This window comes from Littorina saxatilis, linkage group LG13 (assembly GCF_037325665.1).
Source record: "Littorina saxatilis isolate snail1 linkage group LG13, US_GU_Lsax_2.0, whole genome shotgun sequence".
NCBI classification, from domain to species: domain Eukaryota; kingdom Metazoa; phylum Mollusca; class Gastropoda; order Littorinimorpha; family Littorinidae; genus Littorina; species Littorina saxatilis.
In genome coordinates this window covers 28977141-28995373 of record NC_090257.1, presented here as the reverse complement: position 1 = coordinate 28995373, position 18233 = coordinate 28977141, and the positions used below count along the sequence as shown (strand labels likewise).

The 18233-nt window shown below is 40.4% G+C and overlaps 1 protein-coding gene across 1 annotated transcript in view; it reads right to left on the bottom strand.

Moving 5' to 3' along the window:
• Positions 1-18233, bottom strand: part of LOC138945984 (tenascin-R-like) — a 41235-nt gene that overhangs the window by 6625 nt on the left and 16377 nt on the right. Inside the window, exons 2-8 of the mRNA XM_070317517.1 lie at positions 15566-15714; positions 12231-12370; positions 11326-11539; positions 10795-10940; positions 10039-10333; positions 1580-1704; positions 297-393 (exon numbers count right to left, since the gene is read on the bottom strand). Coding sequence (XP_070173618.1) covers positions 297-393; positions 1580-1704; positions 10039-10333; positions 10795-10940; positions 11326-11539; positions 12231-12370; positions 15566-15623 — 1075 coding nt within the window. The 5' untranslated portion in view covers positions 15624-15714. The remainder of the gene's footprint in view (positions 1-296; positions 394-1579; positions 1705-10038; positions 10334-10794; positions 10941-11325; positions 11540-12230; positions 12371-15565; positions 15715-18233) is intronic.

Here is an 18233-nt window from a genome sequence, read left to right as displayed (position 1 = left end):
GGCAAGAACTTTAGCTACGCCTGCCAGTGTTGACAAGTGCACGAACAATGCCTGATTACTTTACAGATATGTTATTGAAGCAGCCCATTACAAACTGTGATGAATTTTAGATATTTCGTTTTCAGATTTAATATCAGGGATGCAACAATTAAGTTACTGTGACATGCACATTCACACGTTAGCCAAAGCTAAAGACACAAAAATGTAATAGAACACGCTTTAGTTTTGCAGAAAAAAGGGTTTTTTTACAATTTTAATTTTACTCATGTGTATGATTGTATAACTTAATAACGAACCTAGCCAGAAGCTGCCCTCCAGGTCACCAAACCCTTTGCGATAATCCGCCCAATCCCGGTAGAAGTCCACTGAGGCGTCCTGTCTTCTCTGGAAGACCTGCAAACAAAGAGCGGTGTTAGCGAGTTGAGGTTTGTGTGCATGGGTGTGCGTGTTGGAGTATCCTATGAACTGTTTATTTTGACTCTCTTTAAACACCGTTGTGTGCAAGCATATATTTTTGTTTTATTCGCCCATCAAAAAACACAATCGTTCTTTTCACCAAAACTTGAGATAGACACTTTATAAATTATGTGTAAGCAGTCAAGGCATCCTTTACCCTTTAATATTTCACCGTGTTTCGTTCATGGATGTGAAGGTTACATTTCCTCTGATGGTTCGCATGAACATAAATCCACTTCCCGACATTGAGCAAGCATACACACGTGATGTACCGACATTGATGTAATGTATGCGAGTCACCCAGGAGCTACCCTTTCAATCTAAACTATGCAAACAATTTGTACACCCATTTTCGTACCCAAGCTAAAACAATCATTCCCGTGTCATTTGATTAAATGCCTTTAACTTAACAATCGGAAACAATTTTCGGATCAAAGATTTCCTTTATATAGGTCCCGTGACCACCGCCCAAATAAGGGTACCCCCAAAATCAACCTGAAAAAAAATGTAAGGACCAATCAGAAATCAATGAAAATGCATAATAGGAATAACTGAGCAACGTACGTCTGCACATGCGAAGAACGTTACATCAATTATCTTTCCAGAACTGGTAGTTTTATTTCGCTATCTTGCGTTATGTCATTCCTACTGATGCAGGTGTCGATCGCATGTGCGCTCAAAAACAAGAGGTTTTTGTATCTATTTTAAGGACTACCATTACAAAAAGCGCTGTTTCAGTAATGACTAAGGGGATTGCTTCGAAATTTTAGAATCTTATGCCTATATACAAGACATACTTTGGGGAAACACACACACTCACACACACACACACACACACACACACACACACACACACACACACACACACACACACACGTGCACAGACACACAGACACACACATATGAAACACACACGCACACGTTCACACACACAAACACACGCACACACAAACAGACACACACAAACACACACACAAACACACACACGCACGCACGCACACACGCACGCAAATACACACACATACACACACAAGCACACACACACACGCACGCACGCACACACACACACACACACACACACACACACACACACACACACACACATCCACACAAATATACATACAATCCATCCTCCGTTGTCCGTGATCTGATCACAGTAGACAGTGATTGGATCTCCTGAGATGTAGACTGTGCGGATTCCGCTTCTTGGATCGAGTTTCAACCAGTCCACACAGTTTGCAGCAATACCTGGAAATTACATTAAACAAAACATATTAATGTTAATTGTAATTCAATCAAGTTTGCGTTTTAATGAAACAGATCCTGTGATTGGTCAGAATGCCCCAACTCATTAAAAATTACAGGTGACTAATTGTCGATAGCCACTCGCTAAAAAATCCATTAACAACCTGCTGGCGAGGCGCATTGATACAACCTCAACTAGTAGCGTGGGGAGCCTGTCCAGAATTATGCTTAGACCCCAAAAAAATGGTTACAGAAAGTTTTTTTGTTGCAACGCATTTAGATAGCCTGTCTCAACATTCCCAACGAGTTATACCGTTGGCAGCCTCTGCATAACTTTTTTATGACGGTTTGATTACGTCACATATAAAAACCCTTGTTTCTGCCAATAACGCCGCAAAATTCCACTCTACGCCGCTTCATTAGCCTACCATCATCTATAAGGAACACTTTATTAAGCCGGTGGACGGACAAGGGTCAAGTGTATGTGCAGACTAAGAAACGGTATCCATGTCCCACCCCCGTGTCACCACAGTAAGACGTAAAAGACCTTGGTCATTCTGCTATTAGTGCAGTTAGCTGATTACACCTTAACACGCGCACACCTGGTTAGCACCACTCTTGTTGCTGCAAGCTTTCATTTGGAGGAAGCTACCCGAATTTCCCAGCCCTGGGATAATAAAATAATGAAAATGAAATGAACAATAACGCATTGCAATGCGTTGTTCACGTACGGACGATAAAAGAAATACGCATTCTTTAATATGACTATACCTATTCCTATCCCTTTGTCTTCTTCAGCAGAATACTTCCTAGGACGGCTTTCATTCAAAGTCATCTACAGGTGAAGAAAAGAGTGCATAACACAATAGGCCTACCGTTTGAGGAAAACATGATGGTTACGATGTTTCACTCTCGATTTCAAAAGACGGTAGAGGCGAGTTGCAGCAGCCAACACCGCGACATTCCCCACATCCAGATGTGCACTCTAGTCCGTGTTTCCTGCAACTACACCGCTTTGTGTCACAACCACTTTTGCATGTGCAGCGAATCACCTTTAACACATCGGCTGGTGCTGCCGGCAGATCTGTTGTCACTGGAACAAGGATGCCATGCTCAAGTTTCCAGCCGTAGTCCGTGGGATCCATGGCCACTTTGAGTCCCATCCATTCTTGTACTTGCAAGTACACTCGCATGCTGTGGAATCGGGCAGCTGCTGAGGTGGGTGGCAGAGTGTGAATTTGCACAAACGTTGTTCCAACAGCTACCTTTGAACAGAAGAGTCGGTAGCGAAGTTCATCGAGACCCTCTCTGAAACTACCGTTGTAGAGCAGCACTAACGCCTTTTCACCTGCTGATAGGATATCCTCTAAGGTCGCATTGTCTTGGAGGAACACTTCAGCAAGTGTTTGCAACTGTAGGTTGTTTCTGAGTTCCTTCATCGAGGCTGCTTCTAACTCTAGAACACCGTGAAGCTGCACAGCAGTGTCCTTATTGATGCTCAGTGCGTCAACTTGGTTCACATTGAGTTCAGACTCGTAAGGGGTCGAAAGTGTTTCTGTCTGCTCATCTTGCGTGTTTTTATCTCTATTCTTTTCTGTGTCACTTTCGGGCAGTGGCAGTGGCACACGGAATATGTCAGACAGCAACAGCATAATTAGTGCTGCGTCAACAAGTATGTGTCCTCGAACGGCACGCAGCACAGCTTTCCCTTGAAGCATGTTGCTCGCTGCGTTTGGTGCGTACACAGTAGACAGCACTTCATGAAGACCCGTTTCTTCCATCAGATGGCCAATACACGCCAGGAAACTCATTTCCAGATGGAAGGGTCCAAGGCGAAGGACAATGGCCAGGCTTTAAGGTCGCTGCCATCTGGCTCACTGGAGATGATGCCAAGAGCTTTCCACTATAAGGGTTGGTCAAATGTCAACACAGGTGTCGTGTTGCTGCGCTTTGCCTGAGCACTGATGAAATGCAGGGTAGAAAATATGCACGAGGTGTCACTGGGATTCATGTCGATCATCGGCATAAATATTATGGATGACTGTCCTGGATATCTGCCCTTGTGGATGGCTTGCATGAAACCAGACCAAGATGGTCTGTCGGGTTGCAACAGCCAGCAAGCTTTCCACAGCAGATCCACCTTTGATGTTACATCTTCTACAAACACGTTTTCAAGATGTTCAAATTTCAGCTTCAGCAGGCCATCACACGCTTGTCTGTTGTAGTACTGAATGTCAACTTTCGCTCTTTTCACTATTTCTTCTGGCTTGACGTCAGTTCTTCTTCTGATCCTGTCTGTTTTCCCGATGGTCGGAGTGACAGTGGCGATCATTCCCATCCCATGAAATGTGTTGCACCCGTCAAGTGTTGCTGTGTTGTGGTCGAGGTTGTCTGCGATATATTGGGTAAAATGGCCATCAACTTGAAACGCAACGTTGTTTTCTGAAACGGCAGCATTCATTTCATAGGTCAGAACCTCCTTGTACGATGAACAGAATCCCAGAGAATACAATGTGTCAATGAGAAACTTTGAATCAAAACAGTGATGCATTTGCACAGCTAGTCCGATCTGCAGGGGACACAGCAACAATCGTGGGCGAGATGCCTGCATAATTGCCTGTCCAATCGATGAGACTTTCACGCTGGTTTCCTTTCCACTGAAGATGTTTTCAAGAAGAATCTGTAAGGACTTTGGAACAAACTCTAATTTGGCGCCACGCGATGAAATGTCATCATCACTGGGGTACATTGCACGGGATGTCGGCACTGCTCTTATGTCATTCTTTAGCAGTTCTGCAGCGGTTTTGAGAATCAGCTCTTTCTGTGCATCCTCATCTTTGACCTTTTTTGCATAAAAGTTATGAAGACTTGAAGAGGCTGTCTTCCTGAATGTTACGACATTTGACTTGCCGTTGACTTCCGTGACGATGAGCTGCTCACCAAAATAATTTTGAAGTTCTTGTTTCATCGTCGGGTGGCTATAAGCATCATCTGTAAACTCCTTCATTTTGATAATCAGGTCGTTCACTGTTATCTGTTCGTTTTCATTTTGAACCAGGTAGGTAGCAACTTTCTCCAACGCTTCAGCTTTCCTCTCATTTTTCGGTCGACCAAGTTTCACCTGTTTGTTGAATTGATGCGACTGAGTAAACTGTAGTGGTCTTTTCCTGCTCCGAAAGCAAAGACTACAGTTTTGATGGTAGACTGCATCAGCAGCTGGCAAATCTGATACAAACTCCAGTCTGCTTCGTACAATGTCTGCCCATTCATCACAGCGCTGCGAACAAACTTGAAAAATTGTGCGTTCAAAGTCAAGTGTCCTAACTGGATACACTTTGGGACGAGAGCGCGAGTCAAGGTTTGCTTCCTTGCCGCAAAAAAGGCAACATTTAGCAAAGTCAAAACATTATTACTGTGAGCACAAATTCTGTGCTAGACTGATTTGATAAAGCGTTCTATTTTTCTGCTTTCTTCTTCAAAACGCTCTGAATGTTACGTGCATTCGTGTAATTGCGACGACAAACCTCGTGCACTGCTTCACCTTCTGATAGACAAACGGCATCACCACGTTCCAGACTAGCCTTGTTTATGGTATAGATCTCTTCCTCTGTCTGTTGGCACAACAGTCTTCTCTCCAAGGTTGAGCGGATCACCACACAAAACACACAGCGCCATGGTTTGTAATTGGAACAAAAGCTGCAAAATAAATTAAACTGAGTATGAGTCATTCTGTGTTATATCACTTTAGACATTTAATCTGGCAGGGAATCACACACACACACACACACACTCACACTCACACTGCATACACGCACGCACCGTCACACACACAAACGCACACAAACGCACACAAACACACACGCACACAGACTCGCACGCCCAGTTCTCAACAAGGCAACGTTAGAATATACATGTAGCTAAATTACCTCATTGTTTGATCATGAGAAGTACAATAATGTCTTTTTTCCGGTGAATCTATTTTATACACAACACTGTCTCAGCAGCTTTAGATCTGTTTCGCGAGCCATACTTGTGACCTAAAAAAACATTAGCGCCGGCGTGAAGGTGAAGGTCGGCTTAAACAATTCGGTCCTATTTACAGTAAAATACAGATATAGCTACTGCTGATTATCATCCTCTTGCGCATTCCAAGAAAAGTAGTCAACTAGATCATTTTTATAAAGAAAAAGACAAAAAAAGGAATTAAAAACATATATTCGAGCGAACACTGCAGCGTATTACAGACTGTCAAAGCATCGTCTGCTGCAGTATCAAATCGATCGCTTCCAATCGCTTCCGATCGTTTATTTGTCCTATAACAAAGTAAAACCTCGGAAATATTCATTGATATTGCAAGTGTTTAGTGGCAACTTTTTAATTCAAACTATAAATCGCACAAAAAAGACGAAATACTTTACTTACCAAAGATTTGTTGACGTGCAGAGTTCTGCTTCAAATGCTCGCGCAAAACGAAGTTGTAGTTGTCTCCCATGGTAAACAAATCACCCAAGCTATGGCTGGCCAGTGAGGGCACATTAAATTCTACCGTTTTTCAACTTGAAAATTCTCCATTATGCAGAGGCGTACATAGGTATAACATGATGCAATTGTTAGATCTACATTCACTTTACCATTTCCATTCGATATCATTTCTGTAACCATTTTTTTTACCCCTTTTGCCCCGTTCCCCAGGTTATAGTATCGGTTAGCTTTGAGGGTCATTTTACAAGTAGGAAATATGAAGTACCAACGAAATACCGAGACCATAAGGTATGCGAAATGATGACGTCGAATACGTGACGTAAGTTGATGCATGAATTCTTTCGGACTACGTCAGTCAATTCCAAAGATCGCTTTTGTGATGAAAAGAATTTGTTTTGAGTTTGCTGTCCAGAAACCCGTCAAAAAAGATGGGAAAATGTATGTGAAAGAAAACAAAACAGGAGGAGAGTGATACGACAGGAATACAGAGACATATTTCTTGGGACTTGACCCTTGCAGGTAGGTGGACTGAAAGTAGAGTGTGAACAGAACAGAACCGATTCTGTCTGTTTACCATCGTATGAAAGCAGGAAAGAGATCGTCGTCAGATTGAATTACAATAACATTAACACGCTTCCATTTGAAACTTCTCGGTCTTCATCGTGGATTGACGCCCTCCCAAAGTCTAATTGAAGCCCTCCGTCGCTTCGCTCCGTCGGGCTTCAATTAGCTTTTGTCGGGCGTCAATCCCCGATGAAGACCTCGAAGTTTCAAATGGAAGCATGTTAAGTAGAGGTTACATGCCGAGTCTCAGTGATTATTAAAAATAATGGTCGAAGTTAGCGGATCATGAAAAATGCGAGCTTCAGCGAGCTTTTTCATGACCGCGAACTGAGACCATTATTTTTAATAATCACTGAGACGAGGTGTGTAACCTCTTTATTCCTCCTTTCTTCAGTTATTCCAAAAAAACAGGAGTTTTTGTGCGAAAGTTTGATCGAATCCGAATCACTCAACCAGTCAACCTGTGCAGGCGATCGATTAATGCGCGGTTGTATAGTTCCGTGCAAATCATTCCATTCTGTTAACACTTCTTTTCAGTTTCCCTGTTTTGGACTAAAATCAAGTACACAGATATGCTGTTATTCTGCTGTGGCGGTAAAGGCAGATATTGTGTGTTCTGTTTATGTTTTAATATCGCTTAGTAAATGTTCTTTCGTCAAATGGGACTAGCAGACGAACTTTTGCACCCGTGTTCCAACGTTAATTACTGTATGAAGTTCAGTTTTCTTGGGAAAATAGTGTATGAAACCGCTTTATGTTGTTTAAATTGATGAGATGTGTGCATTTGGTTGCGTGTGATCTGTTTATAAAATGAAATATTGTTGAAAACTGACCGTCGGATTGCAGTCAGTGTTGTCGAAGAAACTGCGTTAAAAGAAGGGGAACTACTCTTGTCGCCAGAGTATGAGTTACTTGCCTTGGGAATTTGCTTGTGATGAACGGTTTGTGCACTGCAGATCTAGATTCAGAAAACAACCGAACTCATGGATTTTATATGGAGATTCATGTGTTCAGGCCTGTAGTTGTTAATTTAAATGCGGTATGTTTGTATTGTTTGCTCCAGAGATGTATACTTCGTACGTATAGAGCGTTCGGAACTTTTCAGTCGCAAAAGTAGTACCGAAACAGAACAGCTTCTCAACCCATTGCACTATCGAGGATTCAGGCTGTTGCTGGCTCGTTATTTGTTTGGTTGCTGGGTCATTATCGAAAAATAACTAGCTCTACAAGTTTACAGAGGTAAAGAAGCAGAGGGGGGAATAAGTGACGATAATGTAACCTGGTCGGAATTTAAATTGAAATATATTCAAAATCGGTATGCCAAATTACATTCAGATGATGAGTGGTTGAAATTTAGAATGCATAAATCCTCCTTCTCTTTAGAGAATTATATATTAGTATTGCCTGCTGATGTTGCCATTCGGATTTTTCAGCTTTGAACAACAAATAATAAGTTGCCTGTTAATCAATTTCGTTTTGAGGGAATTTCTAGATTAGAAAGGTTATGCTTTGTTTGTAACTCAGGTGATAAAGGTGACGAATTTCATGTTTTGCTATGTTGATCACATAAATAAATCCGAAAACAAAGAGACTGCCAACGTTCCAAAATTCAAAATTCTTGTTTTTTGATTCTATGTTGATCACATTAATTTTTAAAGAAACACGAAAAAAGTGCATATTTTTTATAAATGTTATAACATTTTGAGGAATTATTTCTTATTAAAAAATAGAAAGAAATTTGTACAGTTAAGTCATTTCTATTTGAAATTAGGAAAATGTGTGGTCAAATTATTAATTTAGGTTTGTTTTTTGTTTTTCTTCATGGGTCTTATTTTATTTTATACTTTATTCTTATTCTTTGTTATTAGTGTGTACGTCCTTGTGCGCTTGTTCAGATAATTATGTTTCTGGGAACGCAGAAGAGAAGGAGAAGATATGTTTGTCTCTGTGTGGATGTCGGCTATCTTCAATGTTATTTGTGACCCTCCACCACGGAATGAGTCGCATGTCACCTTTTCGGGATTTTCATATTTTTACATTTTTCTACAGAGTGTTGTTATGCTCTATCCAGTGGTGAAACCCGTTTTAGAAAAGAGCGAACACTTTTTGAGTTATAAGCCTGTGACTAAGGTGACCCTCACACTGTTACCAGACACCCCCGGACTTATATTAAGCCTAGCGCAGAGCCGAGCGAGGTGACATGCGACTCATTTCGTGGTGGAGGGTCACATTTTTGTGAGTTTGAAGTTAATCTGACCATGTACTTTATTTCTTGTTACTTAACTTGATGGTCAAGTAATTGCTATGCCGTTCTTGTTGTCGTAATTGCTATGCATATGTAAATGATATTCCTCATCCCTATGCTCTAAGAAGACCCCCTGAGATGAGCTTAAATAAAACCTTGAAACCTTCAAACATTCCACACAACAAACGTACACGGGATTCGTCTCCCCCGAGAAGAAGAAGAAAGAGAAGGAGGAGGAGGCGGAGGAGGAGGAGGAGAAGAAGAAGAGAGAGGAGAGGAGGAGGAGGAGGAGGAGAGAGAGGAGAGGAGCAGGAGGAGGAGAAGAAGAAGAAGAAGAAGTGCCCCATTCACTGCCATACTGACGGGCGCAGTGGCGTGGTGGTAAGATGTCGGCCTCCTAATCGGGAGGTCGTGAGTTCGAATCCCGGTCGCTGCCGCCTGGTGTGTTAAGAGTGGAGATTTTTCCGATCTCCCAGGTCAACTTATGTGCAGACCTGCTAGTGACTTAACCCCCTTCGTGTGTACACGCAAGCACAAGACCAAGTGCGCACGGAAAAGATCCTGTAATCCATATCAGAGTTCGGTGGGTTATGGAAACACGAAAATACCCAGCATGCCTACTCAACGAAAACGGAGTGAAGCTGACTATGCTCTCAGAGTATAGTGTGGGGAACCCAAATGGGCAAACGAGCTCACACGTAACCAGACAAATGTTGGAACGCCGAAGAAGAAGAAGAAGAACTGCCATACTGAGAAACCACGCAGCCAAGTACATCCCGCCAACAGGTGGACATACCTGCCAACCAATTACCTAGTTGATAATTTTGAAACTACTTAAATCCCAATCTTTCTATCTGCTTGAGCAACGAGATCGTGCTAAATAGCGTTGTGAAGAAAATGGACAAGGCCATCTAATTTTATCTTTTAAACAAAATTCTGGGTGAAAAGATAACCAACTAATCAACAATTCTGCTACATGGAACAACTCTTTCAGATCAATAATGGTATCTGGATGTGTTAAACCTGTTCTTGTGTTGTGCACTCACGTCTCAATACGTCGTTATCAGTCTCAGTCAGCTCTTCTATGGCTCCATTCTGGTCCTTGTTGACCTGCTCTATCTCCCTCAGACGTCCTTCCAAGAGCGACAACCTGGTATCCTTGCCGTCCACGTTGAGCTTGGCTGCAGCGTTCAGCGGGGAGGTAGCGGTCAGACAGCGGACAGCGGGAGCGGAGGGGGCCAGTTGACAGGAATAGATGCCTCCCTGGACAGGGTTGGACAGAGACAGGACGAACGTGCCATTGTCCCGGTAGCTGCTGTTCCTCACCTCACCTGATGGCGTCTATCAGACAATCAATATTCGACATAAAGATAATTTACAGAAATTCAACGGTGCTAATAAGTAGACAACTAGTAAGGAAAAAAAATGCAGAAGGAAGTGGTACATGGTGAAAATAGAGAATTAAAAGCATGCACTGTCCTGAAATCAGAAATAAAGTTGACGTTCTGTCGATTGAGGTCGTGCTGTACGTGTGTCCACTGTCAAAACTAAATGCTTCAGTTGTAATACAACTGAGTTTGTGATTGTCCAACACACTTAAATAATATAGTATTAATAAAGATAGACAAGGCACACCCTCCACACACACCCACACACATACAAACACACATATATACGGACACGAATACACACGCACACATACATACACACGTACATACGTGCACACACACACACACACACACACACACACACACACACACACACACACACACACACACACACACACACACACACACACGAACCTTCCAGACGACATCAACAGGGGGATGTCCAAGGTCTACAAATTGACCACAGTGCAACTCCAGTGTCAAATCATTTGTGACGTCATCTCGAACCGCGTCATTCGGTGTGACGTGAAGGGCGCCATCTTGTGTAGCTGGGGGTCTGTCTTCAACGAACAGTGAATGTACTAATTAATATGACCGCTGTCACAGTATATTATCAACTACGCACGTTTTATTTTACATTTCCTGCCACAGTTGATCCACGATTGTTACATTGGCTTTTTGAAATGAAATAGTCTGTTTTGAAAATCACAAAATGTTCACACACACACACACACACACACACACACACACACACACACACACACACACACACACACACACACACACACACACACACACACACACACACACACACACACACACATGAAATAATAATTCAAAAGGATGAATGTCCCAATCGTGTTGCTTTACACTATTAAATCTTCTGCATCGCTTGCTGGTAGTTGATGCTCATCATAGAAAGCTATCACATGAAAACGCAATTACCTGCAACAGACAGCGTCGCCGTCCTCCAAACTGAAACAAGAGACGACTTTGCCCGATGAAGCTGCACTCGCACAGAATAGTTGCCGGAATCCTGATGTCTGGCGTAGCCTAGAGACAGCCCGGCGTTGGGGAGAAAACCAACACCCAGGTTGTCCGTCGCGTAGAAATGATTGTTTTGGTAGGTTGCTATGGATGTCTTTTCCTTGTCCGGTGCCTGGGGAAAATATTGCCTGATCAATTTATTTTAATCCATTGACATTGAAACTATATGCTTAAAAGACAGACAGACAGATAGACGGACAGACAAAAAACAAGAAAGGCAAGTTGTTGGAACGTTTGTTATTGACAAAACATAACGTTACACTAACAAATATGTCGACCCAGCGGTCTTTTAAGTACACATACAAACAAATATTAATCAAAATAGAAAAGAAGACTTAGCTCGCAAGAGGTGCTATCGCTCGGGGAGATGACACAAGCGAAGTTATCACTGTCATTTATTTATTATGAATTTTGGAACGTTGGCAGTCTCTTTGTTTTTGGATTTAGACAGACAGACAGACAGGCAGACAGACAGACAGACACAAATACTGATAGAGAGAGAGAGAGAGAGAGAGAGAGAGAGAGAGAGAGAGAGAGAGAGAGAGAGAGAGAGAGAGAGAGAGAGAGTGAAAATATCTTGGAAAAATATGGTCACGTATTATGAACTGTGAGTTGATAAAGCTGATGAAACAGGTTAAATAGCAAAACGTTATACCCTTCCCCCGAAAGTTATGACATCAAATCTTAATCGTGAAGTAACATCTGTACAATTGAGCCTGTGGTCAGCTATCTGTTTCCATCACTCACACATTGTTTGTGTAGAATAATAGTTTTACTAAAATGTGGAAGCTAATTCGGCGAACCTGAAACCACCAGTCACGGCCGAGTATGGTCTCTCCAAGTCCCGTCACGATAGACCAAGGGAAGGACGCGTTGCCTCCTAGACATGCCGTGATCTTCGCCTTGTCTTCAGGGCCTCCGTCCCACTGATACGCCTCCAACGCTGTACAGTGATAAGGTGTCTCAGTTAATTACTCCAAACAATATGCATGCATTCACACCATGGTAATAATTGCGTTATGTCTGAAGGTTGACTGACTTACAGTGCTCTACACTGACGGTTTTGAGGATGGGTTGTTATAGGAATATTAGACGGCTTTTGCGATTTTATGAATCAGTGTTTTCAAAAGCGTTTTAGTATGTTCTTTTAAAGTGAGAGGATTCCGCAACAACAAAAAAAAGAAAAGGAAATCTTTATTTGAAAATGGAATTTAATATGCTTGGGAGAGAGATGGAAGTGGACGAGTGTTCCATTCGTCAGTTTTATGTCAAAACTTGGAACAAATTATCCTCTTTGGTGGCGAAGTAGAACTAGTGTTTTAAACTGAAGGAATATTACATTTACAGTTGAACACGTTTAATTTTATTTGGTGAAGATTTGTTTTCTATTTTTTGATAAAAAGTTAATTACCTGCATTTATAAGTAAATGCGTGTCTTGAAAATGTATTATGTGAGAATATAATTCGTGGTAATTTTAAACGTTTTTTAAATAACTAGTTTTTGTATTGTAAGTTGTGGAGAGCTTAAAAAGATAGATTTTGTGAATGTTCAGCAATTTTTAAATGATATTAATTTGAATGTCTCATAATGATGAGTTGTTTGATAAAACACTGTTTCGTCATATAGTTGAATTAAAAATTCTGTTTGTGACTATTGTAGACGGTCATTCTTACTGCACATCAAAAATGAGTTATGGCGAGACAAATATTTTGTTAAATGAATCAATAATCCAAGTGATTTGTTTTTGTTATTGGTAAAATGGGAATTAAAAATATTGAAAGTTTAAATGCTTGATATTTGTTTAGTCTACGCATCAGAAAAAATTACAAAAACAAAATTATGTCCAGTTTTCTCCTGAGAGGTATTTGGATGAAACAGACGATCTTTTAGCCAATACACCACAAGATTTGGCCCTTGTGATGCAATGAGGAAAACAAATAAACCAGACGTGGAGTCTTTCTCAATGTAAGAGGTCCAAAGTAAGCAGGTCCGTTTCCAAGTTCATTTTACAGAAGATGATAATAACACCATTTTTTTTCAATTCGAAAAAAGAAAATTAGGCCAATATTTTGCAAACAGAAGACGGCATGCTATTCAATTCATAGAAAGAGATTAGGAAAAAAAACAGGTCCTATTAACTTATACAAAAAAACAATCCGATTAAAATAAAATGAGCGCAAAAGATATATGCAAGGTCCGAACTTACCATCTCTCTCCGGTGACCAGAAAGGTGATTCAGAGTATCAAATCAAATCAAATCAAATTAACTTTATTATCTCACATGGAGAAATTGCAGTGGTGGTACATATAACATACAGACAAACAAAGGACTACAACATTAATATTATATTTGAATGTATGTACAATAAATAAACATTGTTCTCAACTGAAACACCTATCTGCATACAAATCTGTCGCTGTTAAGATTTAAAACAGATTGATATTACAAGAAAGGAATCAACAGTTTCTCTCAAATGATTACGTAAGGTTTCTGCCCCATGCCCAGGTTTTGATGGTCTCACCACCTGTTTTAAATAACTCTTTTTTTTATGAAACATGAGGAATACAACTGGCACAAAATAAATGTAAGTTTATAAAGTTACATTTGTATTCTAAAAATATTTTTATTAGCATGTTCTTATTCCTCAGTTTAATATTTCTCAGTTGGTTTATATTGTTCAGTGTCTGGCAGTTCCTTGTCATATTTTACACCACATTAATTCCAGGTCAGGTTTCTTGAGTAGAAAACATTTTGAAATGCACAGACCTTTGTACAGGTTAGTCAAACAAGTAGTGTATTTAAATCAAAATGAAATGATGGATTGGATATGATAAATGTCGTGGACGTGCACAACTCCTTTATGATGCCTTGGTTTGTTGCTCTGCAGAACTTGACGCACAATTATTGACCTATTATTCATTCATTCATTCATTATTAATAAGCTGGTTGGCATTATCAATTGCGTATGTTTTTTTCTGTTTTTGTTTGTTTCATTGGTTTAAAATAGAAAAACTATAATGTTGAAGAAACAATGTATTTGGCACAATAGAAATGCCTCCAATGTCCAAATGTAATGTTTTGTCATTGTTAATGTAACGGTTGATATAAATAACATTAAATTAGTGTTCTTTTTTTTTATTTAAATAGTTATGTCCAAACGTAGGTAATAAACCATCCAGACAATTCGGATATAATGCATAAATGTGTAGCACCTTAATCTGGACTGATTTACAAATAATTATTACCATACCAACATTATTGCAGGATTTAATTAATAATGTTGATGATATTGCACCAAAGTATATTAGTTATATTTTGTGTGTACTGCACATTGCTGAAATACAATCTTATGTCTTATGACGTAACGGAAATGTTAAGTTAATTTGTATGTTTCAACTGCTTGTAATTTGATTTTTGAAAAGAAACTCTGGTTGTTGGCTGTAAAGTGTTCAAAATACGAAAGATAACGAATTAAGAGGAATATTGCTGTCCTATAGGCTATTTATTTGCCCTCTTAAGGACAGGATTGGGGTAGGATTACCTCCGTTGCTCTAGAACATATAACATAGTATGTACCCAATAAATGCAGATGTGAGGTTTGTAATGAACTGGACACCCTTTCACATTCGTTTTGTTTTATTGTCAGGGTGGATAAAATATATCAAAGTAAGCACTTATTTTTTCCATAAGAAATTTGATTTTAACAATATAAATAAAAAAAAAGGTGTTTTATTTGGTAATTTGAGGGAAAAATAATGTTATCAGACATAATTCGTATATTGTTGTATTTTTGTAAATTACCAATGGAAAATTCAAATATGGAAGCAAGTTAGATTTAGGTATATTATTGGACTCTGAGTAAAATATTAGAGGTATTTATGAGAGAGCGAAACAAAGAAAGAAAGAAAAGGTCAAACAAACAGGTGTTTAAGCAGCCTGCATTCAAATGAGATCCCAAACAAATTAGGAAGTAGAAGTAAATTTAATAACACACAGATATTGTTTCCATGGTGATCACATATTATTTATTAACAAATATTGAATTACAGTACAATTCATTTTAACACGTACATCATTTCTTGGTAAAGGTTTGTGATAAAGGTATATGTGGTGCACATGCCCACTGTGATACTCACCGCTAAACGCCACCACAAACAGCCCAACGCCGATCATCCGGAAACGAGTCGACGCCATGGTCAGAGGATCATCCGAGTAGAGGAAGATACCTTCTTCTTCTTCTGCTCTGTTCCACCACGGCGAGCCCGAATGCCGGAGTATCTTCTTTCTAGATTATTTATAGGCACAGGAAAAGCAGAATAACGGTTGTAGGTCACAACTGTTGCGACGTCTATTGCAACAAGAACTGGCAACATAGTTGAGTTCAACAAGATCTGAGACACGGCACACTTTCAAAACGACGGTTTTAACTTTCTCTGCTCGCAAGAACACGACAGGGGGTGTGAGGAAAGGCGAGAGGGGGTAGAGGTGACAGCAGTGCAAGAGCCGACTTTCCAATACACACACACACACACACACACACACACACACACACAAATACACACACATACACAAACACGCGCGCGCGCACACACACACACACACACACACACACACACAGACGCACCCATTTACGGAGGGAGAGTCTCAAATGTAACCGACAAAGAGAAAGAGAGAGGGGGATAGAACGAGAGAGAGAGAGGGGGGAGCCGATCACTGAGAGTGAGTCTCAAACGTATAACCAAAACAGAGAGACAATAAGACCAAGAGAAAGGGAGAAAGAAAAGGAGAGATAGAGAGAACTGTTCTTAGTTGAACGGTTCTAATCTTAACATTATTGAGCGTTAAGTTCGGTTAACTCAACTTTAGAGAGAGGGAAAGAGAAAGAGAGAGAGGGGGGGTTGGGCAGTGAGAACAAAGACGAGAAGAAAAGAGAGGTGGGGAGGGAGAGGAAAGGAGCGAGGAAATAAAAGAATATAAAGGAAAGAAAGAGCAAGAGAAGAAAGAAAGAGGGAGAGAAAGAGAGAGAGGAAGAGAGAGAGGAAGCGAGAGAGGAAGAGAGAGAGGAAGCGAGAGAGGAAAAACAGAAATGAAGAGACAGAGTGAAAGAGCGGAGAGAGAGAAGGGAGAAAGAAGACAAGAAAAAAGAAGAGAGAGACGTTGAGAGAGGAGAGAGACAAGAAGAGAGAGACGTTGAGAGAGGAGAGAGACAAGAAGAGAGAGACGTTGAGAGAGGAGAGAGACAAGAAGAAAGAGACGTTGAGAGAGGAGAGAGACAAGAAGAAAGAGACGTTGAGAGAGGAGAGAGACAAGAAGAGAGAGACGTTGAGAGAGGAGAGAGACAAGAAGAGAGAGACGTTGAAAGAGGAGAGAGACAAGAAGAGAGAGACGTTGAGAGAGGAGAGAGACAAGAAGAGAGAGACGTTGAAAGAGGAGAGAGACAAGAAGAGAGAGACGTTGAGAGAGGATAGAGACAAGTAGTGGAATTACGGGAGCTAAAGGGGTACCACTAATTGCAACAAAAATGAAATCAACACAGACTGGTAGATAAAGTGTCCTTTAGTACCCATTCCAAAATCTAAGCCCTGAGGTAATGGAATAAGTGAGTTATCGGATCAGAAAAGTCATGCACTCGCACGGAACAAGCAGATTTGACTGGTTTGGCTTGCCGTCGCAAAGCCGGAAGTTTATGCGCGCCATGCACTCAAAGTCTGGTCGAACGTGCTTCGCGTGGCCACATGCAAAAAGGTGAGTAATCGATAATCTTTACGTTTTTATTCGTCCTTTAACATTTTTACCGCCTCATTTTCTCGGCTGCATGTGTAGAATGCTAGCGCTAGTTCTTTATTTATGCGATACGAATGCATTGGAAAGAAAAAAGCCTGATATGAAGACGACCTAGCTTCGCTAAACGTTCGTCTGCTTCCAGACAGCACAACATGAGTCTAAAACTTGTTTGGTCGTACAGATAAGCGTTTCAAACGTGCAGATAATCTTTGCAGTTGATATGCTCAGCATCACATATACAATTATGAAGTTAGATTAGAAAAAAAAGTATATTATACTCAAAGACCGTGCGAATTGTTGATCGTGCTTCCAGTATGTATGGTAAGCGAATGCTGTCAAAAATAACCTTCCTGTTGCACTGTTCGGTGCTGTTTTATTTATGTTTTTTATGTTATTGTTGCCATTGCTGACACTTCTCTGATGGAATGCTATCACGATAGCCTTTATTTGATGCGTAAATCATTAATGTTATCTTTTTTTTCTACAGTCACCTGCTTTCTGAGCGAAATCCTTCCTCTACACCAGTGACCACTGCGAATGAGACAAGAATGAGGTAGGTTTGACATATCAGCAATTTCCGCTATTAAAGGCTACAAAAAATAAATTCATAGAAAAAAGGCTTAATAAAAAAAATCCCGTATGATGTTTATATTTTCAATAAATCATGTTTCAGTGGAACCCCTTTCTTAAGACCAACAAAATAATCTGAGGAAACCAGATCTTAAAATGGAGGGTCTTAATAAAAGTGTTTCACTGTATTCAGGATATTTTACAATAAAATATGCTGTACTACGTACTTAAAGACAAAATTTGACTATTGTTACCAAATATATGAGTTGTTCTTTGCTACTGGTCACAAGTGGACGCATTGTTCAATACAGTCTAGGGGAGAAACTGGTCACAAAGCACCCAGTACATGCCAGAGAGATAGGAGAATCGGCACAATCAAAGAAAATACCAAAATCATTCAATAGATCTGGAAATATTAAGATGTACTGTGAAAATGCTAGCAAAAATGGC